Source organism: Amblyomma maculatum, chromosome 4, assembly GCF_055883805.1.
Source record: "Amblyomma maculatum isolate TAMU_Amacu chromosome 4, ASM5588380v1, whole genome shotgun sequence".
NCBI classification, from domain to species: Eukaryota; Metazoa; Arthropoda; class Arachnida; order Ixodida; family Ixodidae; genus Amblyomma; species Amblyomma maculatum.
Window position 1 is genome coordinate 57,889,009 of NC_139347.1, and position 27,806 is coordinate 57,916,814.

Below are 27,806 nucleotides of genomic sequence, written 5' to 3' on the forward strand. Positions count from 1 at the left end.
GATATTCATTTTCCGCGACTGCATTGTCAACCAGAATTATGACTGCGATTTCATAATTTTTCAAGTCTCGACACGCCGCCTTCATTATTACATCGGTAGGAGCTTCGCGAAGCTTCCCGTCACTGGAATTCTTAATAAATCCCGCTTTCCAGAAGCCATTGTTTTACGGGAAATCCGATGAGCTTGCTGGAATGAGGGAAGAGTAATGGTGAAAAAGAAAAAGAAAGCTGTGCTAGCAATGCGTGAGCACCTCAGAAACTGTTAGGCACGGGGCACGGGACCTAAGAAGGTATGCATCGGTGCCTGCGCCCCAGCGTGTTTTCGACGAAACGTGCACTCTCCGAAGCGATAGATAGCTCCACCCTGGGAGATTTCGGAAGGTCCCAGTCGTTTCCTTTCCCCTGCGCGACTGTGGCATGTAAACGTCTCCGGCGTGCACAGCGTTTACGTCTGTGGCCACGTGGGGTTTTCCTTACACTGCGCCGGGTCGATCCGTCAGTCGGCTCTGCCAGCTTCTCAAACGCACGCGTTCGCATTGTGAGCATGGTTCGGATCTTGTGGTTGTAGCGATTCCCTGTTTTTTCGTTTCTAAGGTTGGCTCTCAGAGATCTGGTCTAATTGTTCTAACAGATAATACGCTATGGAAGCATTGTTACAAGATGTTTCTTTTCTTTCTTTTTTTTTTTACATTAAGCAACATAATGGCACCGACGGTGCCGCGGTAGTTCATTGTTATATCGATGTATTTTTTCTGACCTATATTTTTGTAAGTGGGGTCGTGTGCAGAGACCACTTACTCAGTCAACCTCCCTTGTAAATCAATTCGTATAATAATTTCCCCAATCCAATTGCGTTCTGTTTGACTGGGACAAACGCAGCTGCGTCCCATATGTACTCCATATAGCGAAAATAACACGTAGGGAACTTCCACGAACTAAACGTACAGTACAAGGGAAATGGGTGGTTCACAAAAGAACTCCGTATGGCGTCAAGCACATCATGGGGACGCAGTTCGAAAATCACCCGAAAATAATTTAAAACTGCACTGAAACACATGTGGAATAATACAGAAGTTTGCGTATTTTGAAATCTATATTACAGCTCTACTAATCATTCTGCGTCCCTCATACTGAGTGTTTCGATAGTGCACTATTGAGGCAGCACAAACGATGAGCCAAATATTGGCACATTATTGGTAATATATATAGCACATTCCCAACACACTTCAATACTGGACCGATGGTACGCGTTGCCTGGGCAGAATATATACCTCGCGGATGTAGGACCGGCCTTGTAGGATTCAATGTGAAGCGGCTCCTGTGGCCTTTGCGATCGTGTCCATGTTTTTGTCTCTACATGTCTCTACATTTTAATCGGAAATAACTTCTTGCCTCATGAGTGGTGTGGCCACGAGCTGTGGATAGAATGTGTCCGCATGAGCAGTCATTCGTCAGCCATTAGAAAAAAAAATTGTATTCAAACCAGGACTCGAATAACCACATTCCGTGTCACAACCGAACACGCTATAACCAATACTCCACTCCGCTTTTTTTCTTTTCTTTATTATACGACTCCGCGCCGCGTTTTGTGAAAGCATCCACAATTCCTCTTGTAAAGCGTAATGACGCCGGAGGGCATCGAGGAAAAAGAAGAAAAAATAAAACTGATAATAAAAGTAAAGGAAGTACGTAAGAAATAAAATAAATAAAAGCCAATATAAAAAATAAAAATAAACGCAAATTTAAAGAAACAACATAAACACCAAACAAAACAAGAAAAATAAAAACTCTGATAACGAAAGCCAAGTACGGAAAGTAAAAGTAAGGTTGTACTAGTCGCAACAGCAGTGAAACGCAGAATTACCGCATAACGAAACAAGGCCCGGAACTCGCAATGATTTTCCCTTTTCGCGCGTAAGGAGACTTACCTTGTAATTTTATTTCGGGTCGAGGTATAGAACTGTGCACATAATACCAGTTGTGACACCACTCGATTAGTAGGTAAAGCTCTCGAATTCACTCTCATGTCCTTAGAGAACGGCCCAAAGTATTCATGGTTTGGGGTACACGGGAGCAAAACGTAGAACTCAAAAGGTACACACCGTGTAAGTCGAATGCGTAAGAGATTCGATTGGCGAACATGGGTTGCGAGCTGCCGAGCTCGTTGTAACCGTCAATCTTGTCCGCGTCGGCGCTGAACACCTCGTTCGATTCAGGGTTGTAAGAGCCGACGAAGACGCCCACACTACGCCCCCGTAACGTCTGTGGGTCATAGCCGGCGTCCACTACGGCCTCGTAAGATGTCTCTAGCAAAAGGCGCATCTGCGGGTCCATCTTTCGCGCCAGCTTGGGATGTACACCGAAGAACTCTGCGTCGAAAAGCGACAAGTCCCGGATCTTGCCCATGCGCTCCGGCAAACCCAGGTGACCTGAAATTTGCATGGGTTCTCGTAAAGTTGTGGCCACTGATATTCACGCGCTGTCCCCTAAATGTAATGATGAAGCTATGATTTTAAGGACACAAGGGCACTCAAACTAAACAGCTGTCCTTCCTACAAAAACAAGGTGGAGTCAGTGACCTATATTCCACTGGGTTTAATCCCGTAACTACCGAGAACCAAGAAAAGGAATGTTTAGATTTATTGCAAACCATATGGTATAAGGCGGCACTTGCAAACGAATTCCGCCAAAAAGTCACGGTCCTCTTCAGCCAAGGCAGAAAGAGAACACGTGTATACCCTGCACCTTCCCTACCCTGCACCTTCCAGCCTGCCTGTCAACAAATGCTGTACGTCCGGTTAGAAATTGAATACCTATTTGAAGCGAAGAATATGATGTCAAAACAAATACAGAAAGATTAATTTGTCCTTATGGTATACATCGCCACGACATTGGACAGACAAGCACAAATATGGGGCTTTACAGTGATTACGCTTCTTACATACTCGATCTATAGTGCATTGCACAGTTCTATTAACAAAAAACATTGTCACTGCAATGCTTCACGCAATAGCACAAGACTAACCCTTATCAGTGTTTGTTCGTTGGTAACTACTAATAGTCTTATTAAAAACTTCGGTTTTTTTTTTTTTCTGATTTCAAGCAGGTAATTGCTATACGAGGTCGTGCACCGTCATATATTTTCAGGGTGCGCTCTAAAGGTGAGGTGCAGAGTGAGAACACACTTGTCAAGCTTTGTAGCAGAGGCACTTTCTCACAAACCAAACTGAGAAACGAAATAAAGTCATTATATTTACTTCCCCCCGCATAGCCTTCTGCTGCCCACTTCCGCGAATTTATACCTGGATAGTTAAAGTCGTCAGCAATTATTGTTATCGAGGATAAATATCCACAGTGCATGAAGTTAAGTGATTGGTTATTACGTATTAGAACGCTCAAATATACTGCGCCAACATCGGTAACCTTTCTGAATGGGCATATCGCTTGGTTATAACCGCTGACCATCTCTTCTATCCAGGTTGCGAAGATATTACTCCAGTTGTGCCCGACCACAACGAAGATGGTGATGTCCCGGCCGCACCGAGTATGCGCTTCCTGCCCCAAATAATTTTGTTGTTAGCGCACTCCAACGTTCTTGCACGTGGTTCGTTACTCTGTGACATTACGCCTGAGTCTATCTTTTACGCTCAAATGTTCCGCTATCAATTCTAGCGCCGGCGCTCAGCTTTCGCGCGTCTTGCCATTTATAAATCCGCGCAACTCGCTTTCTCATCTACTCCTTTCTGTGAGATGTTTCTGCTGCCAGGAGCCCTTTTCTCACCCTAGGTTAGACAATAGTTTTATCCGCGGTTTAAAAAAAGCAGGACACTTCCTTACAGAAAAACCAAAAGTTCTACGGGGCAATAACCTCATAAAAACCCATGTAATCGCATAGACTGTCCTACGGTGCGCATAATTATCATAAAAATGTTACATAAGTTATGAAAATGTACGAGAAATTTCGAGACCTTATGCAATTATATGTGACTTGTATGTAATTTCTTATGTGAATTCCGTGAGATTGTGTGAGGAAATGGGAGGTTATTGCCTCATACAATTTTTTCAATAGGGTTCTTCAACAGTTATTTGCCATACCTTCGCGACTTCCTGAGCAAAACCAGTCTTCACACCTTCTTCTGACTTGCAAACACAATTCCTCCCTCCTCATAGGCTATGCCTAGAGATAAACATCTCTAATAAAGCACACACACAAAAAGGATGACAGTGGGGTCAGGAATTCGATAAGTAAATTAGCTGTGCTAACGAAAAGAAAGTAATTTTAAAACACGTGATTTCGTTTTATTGGAGAGGGGATGAGGAGTGTGGAAATTTCCTCAATCCCAAATTTTATTTTCAAGGTTTTAGGACGTAGCGGTTACAAACGGAAGAAAAGTTGCTCAACTATCTGCGACATCTCTGTACGATACGCCGCAGACATCTTCAGTGATTAAATGCCAATACAATAAGTGGTACAAGCATACAAACATAAAACGCGATAATTACAAAACGTTATCAAACTGAGAGCTGTCATTCGTGTGGCCAAAAGAATGGAACGAGCAAAACGACTCCTCCAGGGCGATTTACTGCTCTTCGAACACAATAAATTGTTTCAGGACATGCACTAAAGTTTCTCACAATGGACCGGCAGTGACTGTTTTGTATCTGAAAGAAATTTCAAAGGAAAACTGAATGCACAATGGGCCGAGAGCGCTGAAATTCAAGGGACCGAGCGGTACACTCAGCTGCCTTCCGGAGTGCACTTGGAGCGCTGCGAAGCGTTATTGACCCAGAGGCGCAACGGCTGTTCAATCCCGACGTAAATGGTCAACAAATAAATCACTCACCCAAAAGGGTTGTTTACGAGCCTGAAAAAGAAGCTGAGTGCTTTATTTTGTTTGTATTTGCACTGCATGGGGCGCTGTGTTCTGTCATAAAAACCGTTGGATATTAATTTGAACGACGTTTATTAAAGGCGACTCGAGCAATTATTCGCTGAAACATTTTAAAATCTTCAAGTACACGATCGAATAAGGACTCACACGCATGAGATTCTCATTTGGGATTCGTGTTGGAAGCCTAGGCTAAATTTTCTCTATAGCGACGGTTTATACTCAAGCAAAAAAATTTACACTATTTTGCCAAATTTAGCAGTTTTCCAAGCAGTCTCTCCCTTGAGGGGCCGCTTGTCACTCTTGCGATATAAGTATCAATGTCAATATCAACAACACCAATCGCGGTTAACTTGTAAGTAGAGGTAACGTAGATAACGTGGATTCCAGCTCCCATCGTAGATATCTCTTTTCTGACTTGAGTATTGACTGACGCCATGAGAATTCGGCTCAACACTTTAGTTTCTCCAAAGTAAGTTAATGGCTGCAGAAAAACAACAGATATGTGTCAAGGCTCTTAATTGGGCTTATTGGTTACTGGATCCAGGCATAGTGCGTAGATCAAAAAACGAACGCACACAAACAAAATGAGAGGCAATAGAACACACAGCAAGACCACTTCGTAATTGTGTAGGTTGGAACCGGACACAATTTCTGGAAATAACAGGTAAGTTCGCCTAGAAAACCTCAAATATTTGACTTGGTTGCACAAGAGCAAAAAAAAAAAACGAAAAAAAAAAACGTGTCTTTTTTTGTGTGTGTGCGTTCTTCTAATTGAGAATAAACTGTAGAGTTTAGTTTTTTTTCTTGGGGGGGGGGGGGGGGAGTGGGGGGGGGGGGGGGCACACATACCTCGAGGCCATCGGGTCTCATCGTCCGTGACAAAATCATCACCTGCGTACAGCTTTTCCTTGAACTCTACCAAGCTGTCGGCTTGTGGGAATCGGGCCGAGAAGCCGCTGATCACTATGTCCTCTTGTGCTGCAGCCATCAGCAACTGGAAAGTTCGAGAACAGTGGGCATTTTTAACGGCGCTTTTTTTTTTTTTTCTTTTTTCTTTCGCAGTCTGTGGTCACCAACCTGGACTGCTCGCGCTCAAGTTTCGGACTGCAATTCTCTAAAACAGCCCACGCTCAACACTCTTACACTGTACTCACCCTCTCCGCAAATGCGCTATTTAGGCGTGCACAGTGCTCTTCTCATTCCTCTCTGCTTTAAATACAAGCCGAGGTGTAGTTTTATTGTGTCAATGTCCCTTTTGCATCACGTGGGTGCTCGTAAAGAGCGAAACGTCCGGAAGGCACAGCTGCGCTGTCATGATTGTAACGATGACACGTTTGTCTACATCAAAGCCGCTTGACCTTCCTCAGTTCCACTGTTGCGTTCCTCACTTTCCACTGGCAGCTTTTTTAATTATTACCTATCACGAATCAGTTATTTTTGTACGTACGACTATAGATATGTCTTATTGATTCCGCCAAATGAACTTTCTTATTTCTGTATATTTTTTTTTAATTTGGTATCAAGGTTTTGTGTAGCCTTTCTAACGCTTTGTTTGTAAACAGCACTAGGTCACCTAACCGTGCGTAAATGACACGAACATTTGACTCCTGATTTTTATGAGCATCAGTTCGTTTCTCACTTCTCTGCCACAATAATTTCCGGCGCCCTCCACTACGGCGTCTCTCATTTCTGACGTTGAACCCTATAAACTAAATCATCATCTGTGTAATGAAATATGCAATTAAATAACTTGTGTGAAGCGAAATAACTAGTCATCGGAGAGAAACTTTGTTCGCTTCATACTCGTGTCCGTCTTCGCGGCGCTGTTCTTTGGTTGTCTTCTTCTCTCGCGTCCGTCGTCGCGACACTGTTTTTCAGTTATTTAATGATGCACCAACTCGCTCAGTTCTCGGTTCTTCTGGAGGTATCCCGTGTGTTCGATTTCCACCCCACCCTCTCATAAGAAAGCAGATGCCCGAGTTGACCGCTCCTTTCAACTTTACCGTGTACCTGGTTTCGTGAAATCAGATAACCCACCGACCAATAACACGTCTGGCGATTTTCATGAAGGAAACGGAAATGAGTGTAGGTGCACTGATGCGGATCCGACCTGCTAGTGCTCGGTGACTTCACTTACCAACTGTCACCTGCCACAGGCAATCTCGTGTTTTTTCGAGGCTGCCACGATTAAAACGAAGGTGCAAAGGACTCTCTGTTGTCGCCAGCCAATTACCCCTGACAAAGGTAAGCTCGTAATTTTTCCAACCGGCTCGCCGCCGATGAAGCTTGACAATCTTTGCCCACGTGCATGGGGTCACTAACCATCACTCGCTGAAAACCTGCTAGAAGTATGCTGTTATTTTTCAATGCTTTGAGGCTCCATACAATAGACGCCGCCAACGCCGAGGGTGAATATTTTTCATTGCGAAAGCAATACTGCTCGCAGTTTGAGCCGTCAGTGTGGCCCGGCGGTGACCACCATTGACCTTTGACCTTTAGAGGGCCCCCGTAGACGACCCCAAGCTGGCAGGAGCTGCCAACTTTGGTCTCTCGTTTCACATGGGACGGCTATGTCAGATCAGCCTGCCAAGGACCCTGGCATTCACGTTACTCCTAGAGCCCCAATAAGGCACGTTCATATACGCCTCGGTTATATGTGGACTGGCAGGAGCTGCCAACTTGGGTCTCTCGCTTCACATGGGACGCTTATGTTAGAATCAGCCTGCCAGGACCTTGGCATTTCGTTACCCCTCTTGGCCACTAAGGCACATTCATACGGCTTGGTTAAAGCGGGGCTTCATGTGTGGGCTGGGGAAGAAGAAGAAGAAGAATTAGAAGAATGCCAGGTCACCCGCAGCTATTGCTTTCGCCCAATATTCGGTTCAGCAGCGTTGAACTCTTCTATTTTTATTTTTTTTTTTTTTCACATTGGCGTACACTAACGCTATCCAACATTTTACTAGTCGTTGAAAAAGACACGGGTCGACTTCCTTCCGTTCGGACAATTCAAAGTTCGCATAATTATACCGCGCTTGGTGAAGGAAGGTCACTGCCCCCGCTGACAAAGCACCACTGCGTTGCCGGTACTGCAACGTCAGCAAGTGCTTTCATTTTAAACGTTGCATGGGTGGCCCTCCAGTTGCTAGCTATAGTTCGGTCACTGGTGGATACTACAGCTCTAACATATCAAGGGAATGGAGAACTCGACACATAACTTTGCTTAACTCTAAACTATATCTTAAAGGCAAATTTAGCGCATTTGTGCATCTTTTTCATTAACGCTCGTCGTCTTCTAGCATTTTAAAATAATAGCAACTCAGCGCAGGCAAGGCAGCCGCTGTTATATAGTGTTTGATGTCACTGAATACAAGCTGCTGAGTGACGTTCATCTTGCGACTTGTGACTGCTGTGCTGTGTGCACCGGCCGCGAATAACGCCTGATCGCTTGTGTACCTGCTGTGGACCGGTTCATATAGCATTTAAAGAAATAGTATTCAATATTTGTAAACCACCCGGTTTGTTACCACGTCTTGTAAGCTTCCTGACGCACAGCTCAGTATGCTGCAATACGCCGAAACAGCGATCTTCTAACATAAAACACCTGTTTCTAAAAATTCCTGGTATAACTTTGTGGAACACCCTGCATATAGCAGCAATTAATTTTTGAGCTTCCAGACGAATGGTAATTCGTTCATTTGCGCATGACCTAAGTTATTAACTTATGGTTGGGTCAATTAAAAGCTAATCATTTCAAACATTCAATCTCCAACTATAGACATTTCCAAACGAGGTAGAAGGGCAGCGCAATACTGAACACCGGGCTCTACGAGGCAACAATGAACACCTGCTCATAGATTGCAAAAAAGGTTGACGTATAATGCGCACCTGCGCTCTTTTCACTGCAACACACACACACACACACACACACACACACACACACACACACACACACACACACACACACACACACACACACACACACACACACACACACACACACACACACACACACACACACACACACACACACACACACACACACACACACACACACACACACACACACACACACACACACACACGCACGCACACAAGACGCGGTTTCTCCGAAAGTTGTCAGAACTTCGCAGTATCGCAGTGTCACAGCACGTGGGCGGGCCACTACTTGATTCGCCTATATGTCGGTTTTGAAAAGTACCTCCGAAGGTCACTCACTGCCTTTTATTGGCCACTAGACGAACAAACGAGGATCACTGCTCTACTTCACTGTATTCAACATCCGCTGCTGCGATTTATGTGTTTTCCGGTTTCAGACGATGGCTCCCTTTATGACATGCACTAAAAGGGGCATTTCATTGCGTAGAAGTAATTTCAGATAACCGCATGTGCTTACGCACCGGACGTCAGCCGTGGAGCAGAAGAGTGCTAAACTATGCAGTGCACCAGTGTGGCTCCGATGAACTTGTTCACTGGTTAATCCTTTCTAGAGTCGAACTCGCTATCCTTTCCCTGTTTTGTATACACTCTTGCCTCTGCGTCACCAGTGCCCTTCATCTGTGTATGCTGTGAAGTTCCTCATCGACCCAACGCAAACAACACTGTCGTCTGCCTCACCATCACGAACGATCGATGTCTCACCAGGTGTTGTTTCATTGTTTCATCCATAAATTTCAAATAAAATTTTATGGAATGCGTAGCATTTCCGGAAAATCGTCACCGACTGTAGTCGTCTCGATTTACAACACGCAGTCACGTTGACGACATGTAACGCATACAGCAGTGATGTATAGCTATTAATATTAATAACGCTAGTTGAGTCACTATAGAAGTATCGTTGGGGGAAAAAACATTCTGCCTTTTTGGTTAGTCTCCCATACTGTGCTCAAAGCTTCGCATGCAACAGGATAAGCTCCAAAACAAAAATAAAGTTCGGTAGAGACACTTAGGATTGCATACCCCCCATATGGGAATGCCAAAGCATTACCTCTTGAGAAGCCGTGTTTCTTGCTTAAAGTTCCTTGTGTGAGGTGGTTCGTCTACATTGTTCGCTGTGCACTAAGGCCGCGGCAGGCGTTCGGAACATTGAGCTGCACCAAGATGATCAAACGTAGAATTCTTGGCAGCACCACGTGCAGCGCTCACCGCGCACCGAGCTGATATAAGCTTATATCAAACTCGCAAAAAAACTTGCAAGAAACACCTGTATTCCACAAACCAGAAATAAATAAATGTGGTTAGTTCCTACACCTAGAGCATATTACTCAGAAAAACCTATCTCTTATACGCTGCCAGTGTTATTAAATAAATTAAACAAAGAAATGGTTGACCCTTTCCAGCATTCAAACACTGTTATTAAGAAATGTTTTTCTGAACAAGTTTGTGCGATGACGCTGCATGTGTTTTTGTGTTGGTACTTTTTGCTTCTCTTTCCACGGTGTGTTATCTTCTTTTGTGCTATAATGTATAGAGCAGAATTTATTGCCGCTTGTCTGATGCAATGCCAATGTGAAAAAAGGGGGGCAGGGCCTCTGTCAAGCTTCCGAGCTTTTAGTCTTGTCTCCTTCTCTAATATAGAGAAAATAAAAGGCTGATTGATTGATTGATTGATTGATTGATTGATTGATTGATTGATTGATTGATTGATTGATTGATTGATAAATCGAACGATCGATCGATCGATTGATTGATATCGACCGCGTTTGCGTGCACTCTAGCAGCGGACTCTCATCTATGCAGCGCACTTGGTCTGCAAGGGTCGTTTCCCTCAAGCTTAACGCCATCTGATCCTCCTGTAGCACGCTTGTCCTTGTGACAACGCTTGCACCTCCTTCGGCCACATGCCCTTTACGTTACCTTGCTGCCCTACCTCTACATCGTGCTCGACGGCAGCATCTTTATGAGACTATCGCTAGGCCACAACGCTGTCGACCGCGAAAGGGGTTTGGTCTGATGGAGTTAGCTAAGTTTTCGCCTTAAAAATAGTGCGCTTTACAGTCATAAAAGGATGAAGCGCGATGAAGCGGTCGCTTGGGTTTTGTTAAATTGTACGCTTGCTAAAGCAATAGCCTGCCATCGTGTGAAACCGGCCAGTTTACTAACAATGACTAACCGTTAAATAATTGTTCCGTGCACTTGTACCTGTTTTTCATTCACTGATCTCTGTGCCTTGCATCAGTCAGTCCAGCCTTCACTTTGCACGCTACTTATAAACAGGGACTTGAAAGCGCTGCAAAGGTTTTGCGCTACTAAACTGAAAGGGCGAACTCCTAAACTGTGATACGTAGAAACGTACTTATTATTTTAGCAGCTCGAACGGAGTAGCATCGAACGCACACGGCACATTGGTGAATGACAGACCTTCGAGGCGAAATAGTGATTAGCAAGAGGAAAAAGAAAAGGCGAATGAGATACGAAAACAGCGCCGAAGCTCACCAGCAGCGCGGACAGTACGGCCGGCTCCCTATAAGTGCAGTTAGCGAACCAGCCACCCATTCAGCGATCGTCGCTTTGCGCGTCACCTATACGGGGCCAGCAACCCATCGTCACAGTTTTATTACACGAGCAGCCTTCTGATATATAAGCAAGACCTTTCAAGTTATTTTTAGGCCCAAAAACAAACATATTGTTTTATTTCCTAATATATATTTCCAATCTCTGATTCTTGTGCTCTTCCATAACAACAGCTGAAGTTTCATTTTAACGATGTGTACTAAAGGTACGCCAAACTGACCTCCACTGAACCCTTTAAAAGCTTTATTATTACGATGGCACAACTCGTACGAAGCTATTCGTTCGAGATTCACGATGAAATTATCGACTAAATGCATTTTATTCTGACAAAGGTATTGTCGAGTAAAGCTTATGTTCGAGTTGGTTGGTGAGCATTCAGAGGCATAAAAAAAAAAAAGCCAGCATGGTGAAGTGAGCACTACCAACTGAAGGTTTTGCTTCAAATAAAATGAAAAAAGAAAAACACGCGTGAAAACCCATATACAACGTCAAGTGACGGCTGAGTGCAGAACTGATTGACATTTAAATGTTGCTTCGTGGCTAAGCGGTGAGCGGTTGCAACACACTGAACGCTCTGAGATACCGGAATCGGAAGAGTCTTGTTGGCGCTGCCTAAGAGTATAGCGCCAACAAGCAGCGCGTGCGTCTCTATGCGCCTTCAAAATGTATCTGCAGCATTTGATGTGCTATAATAAAAGCTGCATTTATTTCTCGTTCAGCGCAGCAGCTGAACAGTCATGTTGGCTGTAAAGAACACGAGGACAGAAAGTCGTCTCCATTTTGACTCCGAATATATTGCCGCGAAACCTTCAAAACAGTATTTGTTGTTTTTTAACAGCCGCCGGCATACAAGCTTATCACTCTGATTCTGGACCACGTATCAGTTCCGTAAACTTTGTTTGTTACTGCTCGATGTCGCGAGTCACAACTTTATCAGGTTTTGTTGTAGCGCAAGACGCACCGAGATCTGTCTCGAAGGTTCCGGCCACTCGGGTGTCTTTCCACAATGTTCCAGCCCGTGCTGGTAGCTGTTAGCGACGTTATCTAGATTGTTCTGTGCAGCATTTAAATTGAGCGTTGCCGAGTGTAAGGGGCAATCTTTGTCCGACGACCGACGAGCGCGTTTGTTGCTATCGCCGCCGCCGAGTTGCTTAGTTCTTTTGCGGGCGCAAGTCAGCCCAAATAAAGAGTTTCTTCAGTGCAATCATCGACCCTTCATTTGTGTCGTCGACCTCGTCACCACTACGTGACAATATGAATTAAACCAAAAGGGATATGCACCAAGCACAGAAAAAAAATCTTGTGCACACCTCATTAGCGATAGCTTGAACCTACAGTAAGAAAGGCTGTGCGAAAGCTGGCTCCCATAGTCATTCTACTGTCTAGAGTCGAAAGCTGTTTGAAGAGACCTTTGCCTCAAAGGGGTAAAACAACCACACAGGAAGCAAAAAGAAGACATCATTTGTCGCCTTAATTGATTAATAAACTGGTATCAGGCACGTCGTGAAGTTTGTGCTGTCCGAATGAACTTATTTATTTATGAAATACTGCGGACATGTCGCATGTCTAAGCAGGAAAGGGAGGGTACATAAGTGACAGTACATCAGACATCAGCATGAGCAAAAAGGCCAGCAAGAGCATACAGTTATACAGTCTATGCAATAATGTCGAATAATACAGCAAATACATGACGAAATGAGACAAAATAACAAAATTCACAGCCCCAAACAGCTACAGTACATCAATCAAGGAGAGTGAAAGAATTGGGAAATGAGGGGTAGGGCATTCCATTCAGAAACTGTTCGTGGAAAAAAAAAAAGAGTATTTATATATATCGGTGCGCGCATAAAAGGGTGCGAGACAGAAGCTATGCTTATGGCGTGAGGGTCGCGTGGAATCTCTGGCGATGTAGTTTTCGGGTCGGATCCCTAGTCGAGAGAACTATAGCGACTGCAAGAATCTTAGACATGCTTCCTTTCTTTTTTTCTACCAGTGGTTCCAGTTCTGCAAGCTGCAACATAGCGGACGGAGAGTCTAGGCGCCTATAGCGATTGGGGATAAAGCGAGCCGCAAGGCATAGGTCTTTCTTTTTTTTTAGTTTTTGGACGTCATCTGTTGTGTAGGGGTCCCATGCAATGCAGGCATATTCGAGGCTCGACCTTACTATGTATTTATATGCTTTCAACTTCAATGCACTAGTACAACTGACCATACGAGAGTTGAGATAACAAAACTTCCTACGGGCGGAGGAACATATATTGTCTTATGTGATTTGTCCATTTCATGCAGGAGGATATTGTGACACCTAGGTACTTATACTCATTTACCTCTTTAAATACATTGTTAATAATGTGGTGCGCGAACTTTAATTGGCAAATTTTTTTACTCACATGTATAGCAATAGTTTTATTGAAGTTAATAACCATTTCCCATTTGTCGCACCAATTTGCTAGCAGCTGTAGCATATATAGCGTTCGAAACAAACTGATTATCAACTGTTTTGATTAATTTAAAAAAATATACAATCAGCAAACAACTTAACGCACCCAGACGGTTCTAGAGCTTTAACGAGATCATTTATATAAATATTTAATAGTACCGGGCCCAAAACCGATCCCTGAGGCACATCGAAGTACACCTGTAAGAAGCGAGAATTGGCTCCATCGATGTCGACAAATTATTTTCGGTTTGATAAGTATGATGTAATCCAGTTATTTGGGGCGGGAAGCCTATTTTCATTTTTGTTATTAGTTTATTATGAGGAACTCTATCCAAGGCTTTAGAGTAGTCTAAAAAAAATCATGTTCACCTGACCACTACCATTAAGTACTTTAGCAAGTTCATCTACAGTGACCACCATTTGAGTTGTAGCTGAATATCCTCGTCGGAAGTCATATTGAGCATTAGTTAAAATCCCTGATTGCTCTAAGAGGTTGTTCAGGTATGTCGTAAGTACGTGTTCGAGTAATTTGCAGCAAGAATAAATTAATGAAATTGGATGGTAATCACCGACTTCTATTCGGCTGTCATTTTTAAACATCGGGACCACGCGAGATAGTTTCCATTCGTCTGGCACAATACCGGATTCAAGAGGCCGGTTCAAGAGAAAAGAGTTTACATTTTATGCAGATTATTTCTCTAGTTATGCACGGGTTCATCCTGTCTACCCTCCTTTTCTTGTCTGGAACGAAGTTGTGAAGGCAATAGTGGCATAAAGACAAACTTTACCCAATGTGTGTTAGCATCCCAGTGTCAAATGACTGTAGCGAATCCTCTAAATAGGAAGCAATACTTGAATGATCCGCTAAGGTAATTTTTTTACTGTTACAAACTTGGAAGCTCAGAGCTGCGCGGGAGAGAAGAACTGAAAACTACTAGTACGGTAAGATATTACATGATGCACTTCAGTAGAATAATTTGTTATGTCACTTGAACAAAGGATTAAGTCTAGCACTGACGCCGTTTATTCGGTTACGCGACTGGGGAGTAAAACAACCTGGTTTACATTATACGCTAGTAATAATAATAATAATAATAATTGGTTCACAGGAAGGGAAAGGCGCAGTATCTGTCACACTTGTTTCTGTGGACACCTGAACCGCGCCGTAAGGGAAGTGATGAAGGTGGAAGTGAAAGTGGAAAGAGAGAAAGCGGAGCCGTAGTGGAGGGCTACGGAGTGATTTCGACCACCTGGGGATCTTTAACGTGCGCTGACATCGCACAGCACACGGACGCCACTTCGTTTCGCCTCCACCGAAACGCAGCCGCCGTGGTCGGGTTCGAGCCCGGGAACTCCGGACAGTAGTCGGGCGTCTTACCACTGCACCACCCCGGCGGGGCTTATACGCTAGTAAGATGTAATATGTCGAGCAAGGTTTCTGCACTCTGAACTTCACGTCCGCCCGGAGTCACCAATTTCCAGTTGACATCTGGCAGACCAAAATCGCCAGCTATTATCATTCTATGCCTTCTGTATCTTTCTAGCTCATCGTACAGTTTTAACATAAAGCCATGGGGAACTCCAGGGGTTCTGCAGACACCAACTATGACGATAGTACTGCCATAAAAGTAGATTCGGCACAACACGCTTTCATGATCCCTGTTGATTGATGGAAGCGCATGAGATGACAGTCCGTTTTTAACTAAAATCGCAACACCGCCTCCCTTCGACAAGCGGTCCTTGCGGTAGCAAGTGTATGAAGGCGGGAAAATACAAGTCAGGTATATCAGGCTGCAGCCATGTTTTAGATAGTACCACCACGTGAGGATCGTAGTAAAGTAAAACATGTTCAATCTGTTCCTGTTTATTACACACGCTTCGCGCATTTCGACAAATAAATCGAAAATCTTTTTCGCCGACGACCCCTTGAGTTTCGCCGACGACCCCTTATTTCGTAGCAACAGCACCCTGTAGTTCGTAGCATTATCCCAGGCGTACAGTTCGTCGCTTATCAGCAGTTTGTCATGGACTAACTTTTCCTTATCGCCAGGTTGACCAACGACTTCAAACGAGTGCCATTGTTGTTGTTGTTTTCTTTTTTTTTTTTTTTTTTGCAGTGTGGCGTGTGAGTAATCATGAGAAACCGACACCCCAGAACCCTTCAGTTTGGAACAGTATTGGAAAATTGCAATTTTTTTGTTGTAATTAAACAAGCGAATAATGACTGGCCGTGGTCGATCCTTGTGAGGTTTGCCAATTCGATGGATACGTTCGATCGAGCTAACTTGCACGCCGAGTTTTTCTTGGCATATTTCCTGGATTATCTTTTCTTCCAAAACAGCTCTTGATTCGTCTGGGCTTTCTTTTATACCGAACACTACGACGTTGTTCTGACGTGCGCGATCCTCGTACAGGGCGCGATTTTGAATACTATTAGCAAGAAACTAAAAAATTGCCGAAGAACAATTGGTGGATATATTAATTGTTATCAAGAAGTTCTGCAAACGCGAAAAACATGCGTCCAAATGCTCGTTACCAGAAAATGACCAAATTTCTGAGTACGGAATAATACTTGCACCGGCGTAGTGCGAGTGCTGATAATTGCAACCGCACTTCTATTGCCAGGAAAAGCAGTTGGCGTCACGATCGTTCGATAAAAGCGGCATATGCAAATAACATTTAGTGGAAAGACAAACAGGCGGTGACAAACTAGAGGGCTACTCATACCACAATATGGGGAAGTCTCTTTCACCAGTTTTAATACGATGGTCAAATAAAACACGTGATATTTGTTTCAGGCATCACAAGGGCTTGCTGCTGCTGTGCACATTGCGGAGAGGCGATAGAACATAGAACATCTCATTAGATAATGACCATCGTTAGGGTGGATGATTCTCTATGCGGTTTGCTCTGAACCATATAATACTGAGTAGAGCGAACACCAGACTGCATCACGACAAAAAGCGCTAAAGCATAGCACAACATTTTTCTTCAGAGAAGATATTTGAACATTTCTTCCTGTGGGAAATATCGACAAGCATCAAGCACGTGACGTTTCTTGAACCACGAAGCTGTAATGAAGAAATAAAAAAGGAAATGTTCTTTAAAACAAATCTCAAGAAAACTTAACGCACTGCCGCAATAGCACGCCAAAATTCCCCTTTCCATAAACTCACTCAGTAAATTGCAGCAGGTTGCATGAAGGCAGCCGCAAACTGGCTCTTCCACCAATCCCTTTGAATTTCACAAATATACCGATTCTAGTTTTCTCCTAAACTCAAAAATTACAGTGCTCCCGCAAACACACTGCAAGATCCCGCACTCTGCAAAGATCTCGCAAACACACTGCACGACGGCCCTGGGTTAACACCTAAGGCAAAACTATACCTAAACAGCATTTTGGACTAGGAGGGTGCTATGTCCAGCTCGAACCCCACGGTAGCAGTATGTATACAACTGGGAACCGCTGCTTAGACTTTGGAGTCCGTCGAGTGTCAAGGACTGTTGTCCACCTCCCATGAAATCAATAGCCTTTAATGAAATGACGACCATAAAGTTTTTCCTCACCCTCCTTCACGTCAACGACATTCTTCTTTTTGGGACTGAATAAAAACATTGAGAATAAAACGGGAAGGAATGCAAATATTATAAGAACGTGTTAAAACACGTGTTCAAAAGTAAGGTTTCATTTTTCGACATCACTCCTTTGAAGTTTTCAGGCTTGGAAGTGCAATGGTTATTGTAGCGTAAAGCTACACTACACGGGTCAGAGCCGAGTTTCGCGTGATTGTGCCCCGCCCGTTATGCGCATGCGCGACAGCCGCGTCTACTTGAGAAGAAGAACGCTCGGTCACGCGCAGCTAATGCTTTCGCTACATATTCGGTTCAGCAGCGTTGAACCCTTCTAATTTTTTCATAAAGCTGCTCTCAAAAAGCTGTGACATTTCAGACTACAAGAGGATATGTTTCCTCTAAGTTTTGCTCTGCAAGTCAATGGACTTCTGAATGTGGGTTATCGCGCTATGTGCTATTTTTTTTTTTTTAAGGAACTGCTATTATAGACTTAAGAGCTACAACAAGGAGCCAATTGAAGCAAAAAGAAACCGCTACGTATGCTTCTCTATTTTCAACACTGTAACTTAAACGCAAAATGAAATGCTGCCAAGGTGTAATTTTTGTGGTGTGCTTTTGTGAACTAAAATCAAATTTTATTGCGCTAAGCAGCCTTAAGCTGCTAGTACTGATTTAGAAAATGATGTCGCGTATCAGTTAGGGCCTTCAGATAATTTTATATCGCACTAACAAAAGCTCTTGAGCAGTTTTGCTAAAAAGGGCTCACGAACCAACAGCGAGGATAGATGTGCAAAAAGTTATTTGTGCCTGCCAGGGATCGAACCTGGGACCTTCCGCGTGTTAGGCGGATGTGATAACCACTACACCACAAGCACAACTGCGAGACGGCGTTCTCGAAAAGAATCCCTCTCGGGCAAGATGCTAAGCGCTGACCTACATTTTCAACCGGTATGAGCCGTTCGTAGCAGTATATATGTCTTCCGTGAAACGCAGGTATTGAATGCGGGGCACCATGCGGGACTTTGGCGCCACCTAAATATCGAAGGGCGCACCATCAGAGCTGGCGAATTACACACGTTGGCTACTCTCTGTACAGCGCGAAAATTTGAAATCATCTGTGCCTCCCGCGAGATAAACCCGACACTTCTGCTTGTTAGGTGCATGTGATGCAAATCTATAAAGGCCGCAAAAACAATGTACGCCGAGTCTAGTGCGTACGATAGCCGTCGATAAAGTCTCCCGGTGGAAGCCAATGGGTTTAAAACTTGAAGGTTGACTGCAAGATTACGTACCGTCTTATGACTTCAGCTTCAGAGAAATATGGCTTTTTTTGTGTGTATGTGTTTTTTTTTAAGCGATAGCCTCTAGAATTTGTTTGGTCGAAGAGCTGCCGGCGTTGTCGATACTGCGTGTCGTAAATAATCGTGCATTGCGTAAAATGGAAAAATCCTATCGTGGTAATTTGTGGGTTTAGTGACTAATATTAGGCAGTGACCCGATAATGAAACCATACGAAATTAAAGGTAGGAATAGTAGTACCCTGGCGATACTCACTTGTCTATAGCTACCTGCAGGTAGGAATGGGGATGAAATGAGCGGAAGAGAGAAACATTTAGAGCAGTATGTAGTATGAATTGAGTTCATGTTGTCCTAATATCTATCACAGAGAACACCCAAAGCGAGTGCGCAGACTTAGTTACGCAAAGGCCTTTTTTTTTATTATTATTAACAAGAAGCACCTAGATAGCATTTCAGGCGAACGAAATTTATAGCCCTGGTAAACAAGCGTTTTGAATGCGCATTTTTTGGCGCTGTGACTGTTTATTTTCATATTTGCTTCTTGGTTTTCTTCATTTGCTGTTCGGTAAGTGAATACGTTGCACACTTAGTAAATGAGTGCTTGAAGGTAATAGCACACCTCGGCCTCGGCGGCCGCTTTTCGATGGAGGCGAAAAGCAAGGCGCCCGTGTGCTGTGCGATGTCAGTGCACGTTAAAGAACCCCAGGTGGTCGAAATTTCCGGAGTCCTCCACTACGGCGTCTCTCATAGCCTGAGTTGCTTTGGGACGTTAAACCCCACAAACCAACCAACCAACCGTAATAGCACATCAGTGAGCATTTACCGCGAGGAGCAAGAAATTTCCTCAGGAAAGCACCGATTAGGGAAACGACTGCACTCCAGAACCGTTCTCATGCGTGGCCACTCTCTGCTAACAGGCGTGCAGCCGCGCCGGCTTGTCTTTGGGAACGGCGGTGCTCCGGTCGCTCTGCGGCTACTCCTGCAGGAGAGATAACTGTAGATAGTAGAGCGTATTAACGACAGAACTCAAGAATATTTTCACACACACACACACACACACACACACGCAAAAAGAAAAAAAGAAAAAGCTTTCTAGCGCGGTGGAGCTCATGCCGGTTGAAAATGTAGGTCAGCGCCTAGCACCTTGCTCGACGGGAATTCCTTTCCAAGAATGCGGTCCTTCAGTTGTGCTTGTGGTGTAGTGGTTATCACATCCGCCTAACACGCGGAAGGTCCCAGGTTCGATCCCTGGCAGGCACAAGTAACTTTTTATTATTGGTCCTTTTTTTTTTTTTTTTTTTGCCAAGTTTCTCACAAGCTACGGTTAGTGCAACAAAAATTTCTGCCAAGGCGCAGTAACTAATACTCGACAGCATTTTCGAAATCAGTGCAGTCAGTACAAGCACCGTCAGGCTGCTTAACGCACCCAAATTCAGTTAAAGGCATATCATAAAAATAATAGTTTACATACATCTCATTATGAATTTGGCGACAGCTGTTGGAAATAGAGAAGGCCACATAGGGGTTTCCTGATCTTCATCAGGAGGGCGCCGACAGCCTACGTGCAAGGGTAAGAAACTGTGATCTATAAAGTTTAACATCCAAAAGTGACTAAGAATATCGTGATGCTGTAATGGAGGACTCGTTAAATTTCAACCACCCGGGGATTTTTAACGTGCGCTGACATCGCACACTATACTGGGGCCTTGGTTTTTGTCTCCACCAAGAAGCGGCCGTCGCGGCCAGGATTTGATCATTTCAAACTCTCTCACACAACCTTTCAACAAACATTTTCTTAATAGTGTTACTTCATCTCAAGATCCTACAGGTACCCTTATCGCCGGTTACCCTACTCAGGATAGCGAAACTATATTTTTCGAGCCAACTGATGCAATTGAAGTTTGTAACGTGTATATGAGAATTAGTTTGAGCAAAGCCTTAGATATAAATGCCATGCAGATGACACCGTTGAAATATGTCTTATCTATAATTTGTTCCATGGTTTCTCATATCTATAATCCGGGGTTTTTCCCAACGGAATCAAAACTGCAAAAGTGTCAGTAATTTATAAAGGGGGCGACCGAAACCTTCCAAGAAACTAAGCCCGTTTCGGTGTTCCCCGTGTTTTCTAAGGAACTGGAAAATGTTATCTCTTCAAGAATAACGAAGTATCTTGATAAACATAAGGTAACATCTGAGTCGCAATTTCGTTTCAGAACAGGCAAATCAACAGAAACAGCCTTATTAGCAATAAAAGGAGTTATCTTGAACAATATCAATGATAACTTATATACGGTGGGCCTTTTCCTTGATTTTAGTAAGGCATTTGGTTGCTTAAATCATCCGATTCTTGCTTATAAACTTCAAATGTACGAAATCCGTGGTAAACCACTCAGACTGCTTGAAGATTACCTCCAAAACAGAAGCCAGTCAGTATCTGTAGATAATGAACTTTCACCCCCTTTACCCATTGGCTGTGGTGTCCCGCAAGGGAGCGTACTTGGACCCCTTTTGTTTAATGCCTATATAAATGACATTGTAACTATATATCTATCTATTCATATTGTAATTTAAGCCGATGGTAGCACATTACTTTTTTCAGGCCGTAATCTCAACGATGTAATAGCGAAAGGTAATAACCTACAGGATAAATTATCTAGGTGGTCAATGATGAATAAATTAAAGATAAATCCTACAAAGTCAAAGGCTGTAATATTTCGCGCAAGAAACAAGCCGACAATACCAAACTGCGTACTAAGGTTTGAAAACCAACAAATAGAAATTGTTGAGGAACATAAATCCCTTGGTGTATATTTTTCGGCTCGTTTAAACTGGAATGCTCATATTGAACATCTCTGCAAAAAAAAACTCGATCTCTTCTGTCTGTGGGGCCTTCTTGCGATGTCGTGCAACTCTACCTATGAAGTGTAAACTACAAGTTTATTACGCATTATGTTTTTTTTTTTTTTTCACCTTAACTACTGTAGTTTAGTGTGGGCTACAATGAATAAGGCAAACATAAATAAGCTTCTCGTAATGCAAAAGGAAATTGTTCAAATAATAGCTAATGTTGATTATGCGACTACCTCCAAATATGCATTCCAAACACATAACATTACCCGTGTTGATCAATTATATGATTATAGGTTACTACAAATCATGTATTTTTCGAAGGTATCCGTTGCCGAATTTTATTCTTCCTTGGCATCTTTGGAGACGCATCGCGCTAACATGCACACAAGAAGTACTAATGCATGGAATGTACCACGTTTTCGCACTGATTATAAATTACAGATGTTATCTTGCAACCTGCCCCATGTTCTAAACACTTATCAAAATAAAATAGGATACACAAAAGCCGAGCTGCGCAAATATTTTGTTGAAATGTGATTTTATGCTTCTGTTTGTAGATTGCTGAATGTTTGCCCCGTTGATATTTTTCTCTTAAATTAGTACGCATTTTAACTGTTTTTTATGCTTGTGCCATTTAGTGTAAAGCTTATTAGTGAGTTTGCATGTGTATTTAATTATTTTATTGAATGTTACTACTGTATGTATGACAGATTTGGAGATTTTCTTCACCACTCGTGTGCTGCTGCTTGTATGGGTTTCCTGGACACTGTCAAACTGCGAAGTTGAACCTGGAAATAAACTTATTATTGTATTGTATTCTATGTCCATGAACAGCAGCCAGGCGCCGTAACTACAGAACCACCATGGCGTGGAAAAATTTTGGAGTTTACAGGGATTTCTATTTCCTCCAAAGGAACTCTATTTCTGTCAGGTCGATTCAATTCCTGCTTGCTAATTTGCACTTTTCATTGTAAGGTGGCACTAGCGCAGGATTATGATCATATAATATATTCTGCGGTCATTCCTTCAATAAATCGCTTGAGTGCCAGTCGTGCTTCATCTCATGTGCACGCTTCCCTGTCCTGTATTTGCTTTGGGCTAAATTAAAATGAGTTCCACATCAGCAAGTCAACCACAGCGCTACAAACCTACAGAAGTCCGACGATTTCCGAATTGGTACTCTCCTGATGGGGCTGGGACATGTAGATCACCGCCGTTTGCGGCGGGGGCTAGCCTGCCACAGATTTTTAATCTGTTGTAGGCCGTCATTGCACCCGCCACCGTTTCGGTGGTGGACGACGGCTGTTGTTGCTGCGTTTGTCTTTCTCTCCCTCTGCTTTCTTCTCTATAGACAGAAGAGAAAATAGAGAAGAAAGCAGAGGAAGAGGGAGAGAAAGACATACACAGCAACAACAGCCGTCGTCCACCACCGAAACAGTGGCGGGTGCAATGACGGCCTACAACAGATAAACATTCTGTGGCAGGCAGCGGAGGTGGCTCAGCTACAGAGCCAGTAGCAGGCCCGTTCATTTTCTTTTTCTTCTTCCTACAGCCACAACAACAACCCCTGACCTTGGAAGAAGAAATAAAAGAAAATAGAATAAATACATAGCCTGCAAATAAATGTAGGTTCGATTCTGTGCCAGCGATAAAAAAAAAAATTATCTTTCTTTAGACACTAGACGAGAACACCGTTAGAAATGCTATATTTCCGGAAATTTCGAATAGCTTCAAAAGCGTTTTTTATGCTTTTTTTTTTAAATAAAGAAATGCATGGTTTGCAAAGTGCAGACTTATTCATTAAAAAAGAAGAGATGTCAGTAAACACTTAAGCTTTGGCAGATCACAAATAAGCCAGCTTAGTATCACTCCCTCATATCCAATTTATTTGACATGCGCGAATTGCTCACAACAGTAGCGCCAGCTGCTCGCCGTCTGCGACTGACGTCCTTAATGTGAATATACTGCGGATTAGCAGATTAACTGCAAGGTCGTGTCAATCGGTTGATGCGAATGGCTGGAGGAACATTTGCCACTTCGGCATTAAGTTGCATCCGACTGTATAGTAGAGCGTTATTCCGGCTGCCATAAGGAAATATAAACCGCTTTTTTGTTGAATAGCGATGCACAACATTCAAATGCACACATTTGCAAGCGTATTTGCGTGTGCGAGTACAGGCGCACACACGGAAATGACGTATACACATCCAGAGGTATTCAGCACATACACGCGAACAAAGGTTAAATTCACTGAGCTTTAGGGTGCCTCGATGCCCTAAAGTCGTATTGAATCTCAAGGCGACACTGATATTAAGGCGTGCTGTCGGCAGAAACATCATCTTGCCCATACGGATGACTAAAAGAGACACTGAAATTGTCTAAGTGAGAAAAATAACCGCAGTCGCAAAACAAAATCTGTGCCTGCCAGGGATCGAACCTGGGACCTTCTGCGTGTTAGGCGGATGTGATGACCACAACACCACAAGCACTTTTTTTTTTTCTGACATGGTATTTACTATACAAAAAGGGTTATGTACACAGACTATTTACAATTCATTCAGCCATTGCTGAGATACACAACAGAAGACAACTTTTTAAAAGGCAGGCAAAAATAAGCACCGTGTCACCTGCGGAAACCAATCAGGTTGAAAGTCATTTTCATCATAAGTGTCCTTCAGTTGCAGCATCATTCTGCTAAAATGGAGTCTAGGTGGAACAACAGGTTCAGCGTTGCGATCCGACATGCGTGTCTTCCACAAGCTATGAAGTCCAATAAGGAAAAACATGTCATATGGTTCGTAGTCAGATTGTGTAACAGCAAGATACCGCACACTGTACGAATTTAGAACAAAGTCTTTCTTTAGAGTTCTTTGCAGCACATCCCAAAAAAGAATTGCGTCTTTGCAATTAATGAAACAGTGCTCAATAGTTTCGGGCACATCACACAGACGGCAGTTTACAGAAGATACAAAAATATTTTTTCTATGGAGCCATGTGTTAACAGGTAGAGCTTCGGTGTGTAATTTAAAGAAAAATGTTTTCGTGCAAGGAGAAATCTGCATTTTGCGCACCCTTTTTAACACATCATGACCCTTAAAGCCAAAGTATAAAGAACGATACAGTGGTGGCGGAAAAAGCATTGCTACCAAATCCTTGTATAGTATCTTGCGCGAAACAGAATATAAGTACTCATTCGAGAATCGTACTGTCAAAAACCTCACCGAAGCATAAACTTCCTGCATAAATCCTAGTAAGTGCGGGCGATCAGTAAAATCTGAAGAAACCACTAAGTCGGGAAGCAGATTCATGAAATTAACTTGTAGGAATGCTCTAATAATCGGATGTCAACAATCACGAAAAAAGAAGAAACGGGCAACTAACTGCCTTACATACAGATGCACTAAGCCGAGCCCCCCTGCACAAACAGGTCTGAATAGGTTATCACGCCGAATCGGTTCAAAATTGGATGGCCAAATAAACGTCGCAAATATTCGTTGAAAGCGCTGGATGTAATGCCTAGCACAGTGGAGGACCTGAAGCACATAATAAAGTTTTGTCGCCAACAACATGTTGCAGGCCTGAGCCCGACCGAATATTGAAAGCCGATAGGGGACAAATGTATTAGCATAACGCTGGACTACTGGAACGCGCTCTTTCCAGTAATTTGAACTTGACTTAAATGCATGCAGTGGAACGCCTAGATATTTAGGTGGCACACATGACCATTCAATTCCTGCATATAGGGGTGGTGTTGAGCCCCACGAACCAAACCAAAGGCCGGAACTCTTGGAGTGATTCATCTGAGCACCAGAAACAACGCCAAATTCTTGTATGCTGGATATAACTTTTTCTATGCTTGGTTTGTCAGTGTAGAAAAACGCAAAATCATCCGCATATGCAAGCACTTTAACCTCATTTCCAAGGAGAGGGAAGCCATGGATACTACTGTTATGTAAAACACTCTGACAAAGAGGTTCCAAGTAAAGAGCAAAAAGCAGTGGAGACATCGGACAGCCTTGCTTCACAGAAGAGTTGATTGGTATGGGGTTTGATAGGTGGCCATTTACAATTAGGCGAGTCGAACAATTTCTATAGCAAAGTTGCACCCCCTTCAGTACTACAGAACCAACGTTCGCTCGTTCCAGAAGAGAAAACAGGAAAGAACGACGAACTCGATCAAATGCTTTTGCGAGGTCGACCTGAAGTAAAGCAACCTGATCGTGAGAGCAGGAGCATGATTCGAGGACTGTGCGCGCAATATGTACATTACTTTGTATGGCTTGGCCCCTCAAGCCGCACGTCTGGTGAGGGCCAATGAGAACCGACATTGCGAACTGTAGGCGATTTGATAAAATTTTGGCGAAAATCTTGTAATCCACATTTGCCAGTGTGATTGGTCTATAGCCTTCTACTGAGCGTAATTTTTCTTCATCAGTACTCTTTGGAATTAGGACTGTGTGGCATTTTGTAAAAGTCTCGGGAAGGGTTTCTAGATCAAAACTTATCGCGAAGACATCTAGCAGAATAGGAACAAGAACAGTTTTAAATGCTTTGTAAAATTCAGAGGAAATGCCATCAGGACCAGGCGTTTTTGAGAGAGGTAATTGATCAATTGCCACTTCTACCTCTTGCTGCGTGAAAGAGCTACTAATTGCAGAACAATCATCTTCTGATAAAGGGCTCACCAGGGATGTGAAACGCGAGATGTTAGAATTTCTTACAGGAGGAGTGGCACTAAACAGCATCGAGTAATAATCCACAAATGCGGACGTAACCTCATTCGTACTCGTAACCAATGTGCCATTACGCATAATTCCCGGAATCAGCTTTGCAGTCGCATGATGACGTTCATCAAGCAAAGCTTGCCGCGTCGGCCGTTCGCAGTGCAAAGCACGCTTGACACGAGATCGAATTAAGGCACCCCTGTATCGTTCCGCATCATGCCTTTGTAACTGACTTTTGACACTAGCAATTTCGTCCGTATATGATCCAGGGGATTCACATTCTATAGCTCATACAGGTTACACAAGTTTTTGTTAAGTGTCTCCTCCTGATGTTTTCTGTAGAAAGATTTAATTGAGCCAAGTTCAATTGTTATCGCACGTACTTCCTGCTTGAACATTTCCCAAGCGGCGAACAATGGTAGATTTCTGGAAAAACATGATTGGAGCTGTGAGCGCACACGAATGATAAATTCTTGATCATTTACCAGCGATGAGTTTAACTTCCAAAGTTCCCACTGCGGCCTAAACTTTGAATGGTCATTGCCGCCGAGCCGGGCTACTACCATGCTATGATCAGAAAACGAAACCGGTATAGTTTCGCAAACAAGCCAGCGGGAAACTAATGTACAAGATGCATAGATCCGGTCTAGACGAGCGTGAGAATGCCCCTGAATGTGGGTGAATGATCTAAAAGCACGGCAGGATGCCCCTGTATCAACCAGTCCCGCATCTTCTGTAACACGGAACAAAAGTTCCCCCCTCCTGTCACTGCGTGCGTCTGGATTAGAACGATCTATGGGGTTGCAAACACAGTTGAAGTCACCCATTAGCACAAGATGTCGGTCACGGTCAAGTAAGCTGGCTATGTGTTAAAAAAAACTAATGCGCTGTGTCACAGTATTAAAAGCATAAACATTAATTATCCGCCATGGCTTCCTAAAGAGTAGAAGATCGCAACATATCAACCGACCCTCGGCGTCGATATTATAAGTTAGGCCAGTATAAGGCAGCGAAAACAACAAACAGAAAACAACCTGCCGACAAGCCCACAGCATGCGCAACAATGACATTAAAATCTGCCAAAAAGGGCTGTAACGCCCTCTCGGTTTCCTCCTCTCTCTCTATCTTCGTCTCTTGGACTGCCACAATATCTAGACGCCTGCTGTGCAAAAGTCGGCGAAGTTGCATCTGTCTCTGGCGAGACCTAAGACCCCGTACATTGAGAGTTGCAAGCACTATCTCTTCAGAGACAGCCATGGTGACAGCACATAGTTTTGTCTACAATTCCATTTGCCTCTCGGAAGACTGCGAATCCGCCTCCGAACCACCGCCAGGCCTCCTCGACCGCGAACGCCGGCACTTCCCTTTGTGCTTCGACGCTCGACCGCGACGACGATGCTTGTTGCCAGCTTGATCGTCCTCCTCACTGGACTCGGAGGCACATGATGCACGGCGTTTCAAGACCGGCTCGTCGGCAGCCGCGAGCCCGTCAGCCACAGGAACTTGGCTCTGGTCT

At 43.6% G+C, this 27,806-nt stretch overlaps 1 protein-coding gene and 3 non-coding genes across 4 annotated transcripts in view; 1 reads left to right on the forward strand and 3 right to left on the reverse strand.

The window, feature by feature from the left end:
* LOC146191138 (fatty acid synthase-like) overlaps positions 1-5,879 on the reverse strand; it is a 56,046-nt gene extending 50,167 nt beyond the window's left edge. Inside the window, exons 1-2 of the mRNA XM_084600278.1 lie at positions 5,741-5,879; positions 2,102-2,428 (exon numbers count right to left, since the gene is read on the reverse strand). Coding sequence (XP_084456404.1) covers positions 2,102-2,428; positions 5,741-5,879 — 466 coding nt within the window. The remainder of the gene's footprint in view (positions 1-2,101; positions 2,429-5,740) is intronic.
* A 12,337-nt stretch (positions 5,880-18,216) lies between these two features.
* On the reverse strand, positions 18,217-18,289 carry TRNAV-AAC (transfer RNA valine (anticodon AAC)). The gene has a single exon. It is a non-coding gene; the product is annotated as a tRNA-Val (tRNA).
* A 1,611-nt stretch (positions 18,290-19,900) lies between these two features.
* TRNAV-AAC (transfer RNA valine (anticodon AAC)) lies at positions 19,901-19,973 on the forward strand. The gene has a single exon. It is a non-coding gene; the product is annotated as a tRNA-Val (tRNA).
* A 4,009-nt stretch (positions 19,974-23,982) lies between these two features.
* Positions 23,983-24,055, reverse strand: TRNAV-AAC (transfer RNA valine (anticodon AAC)). Its single transcript has one exon. It is a non-coding gene; the product is annotated as a tRNA-Val (tRNA).
* Positions 24,056-27,806: the final 3,751 nt, after the last annotated feature.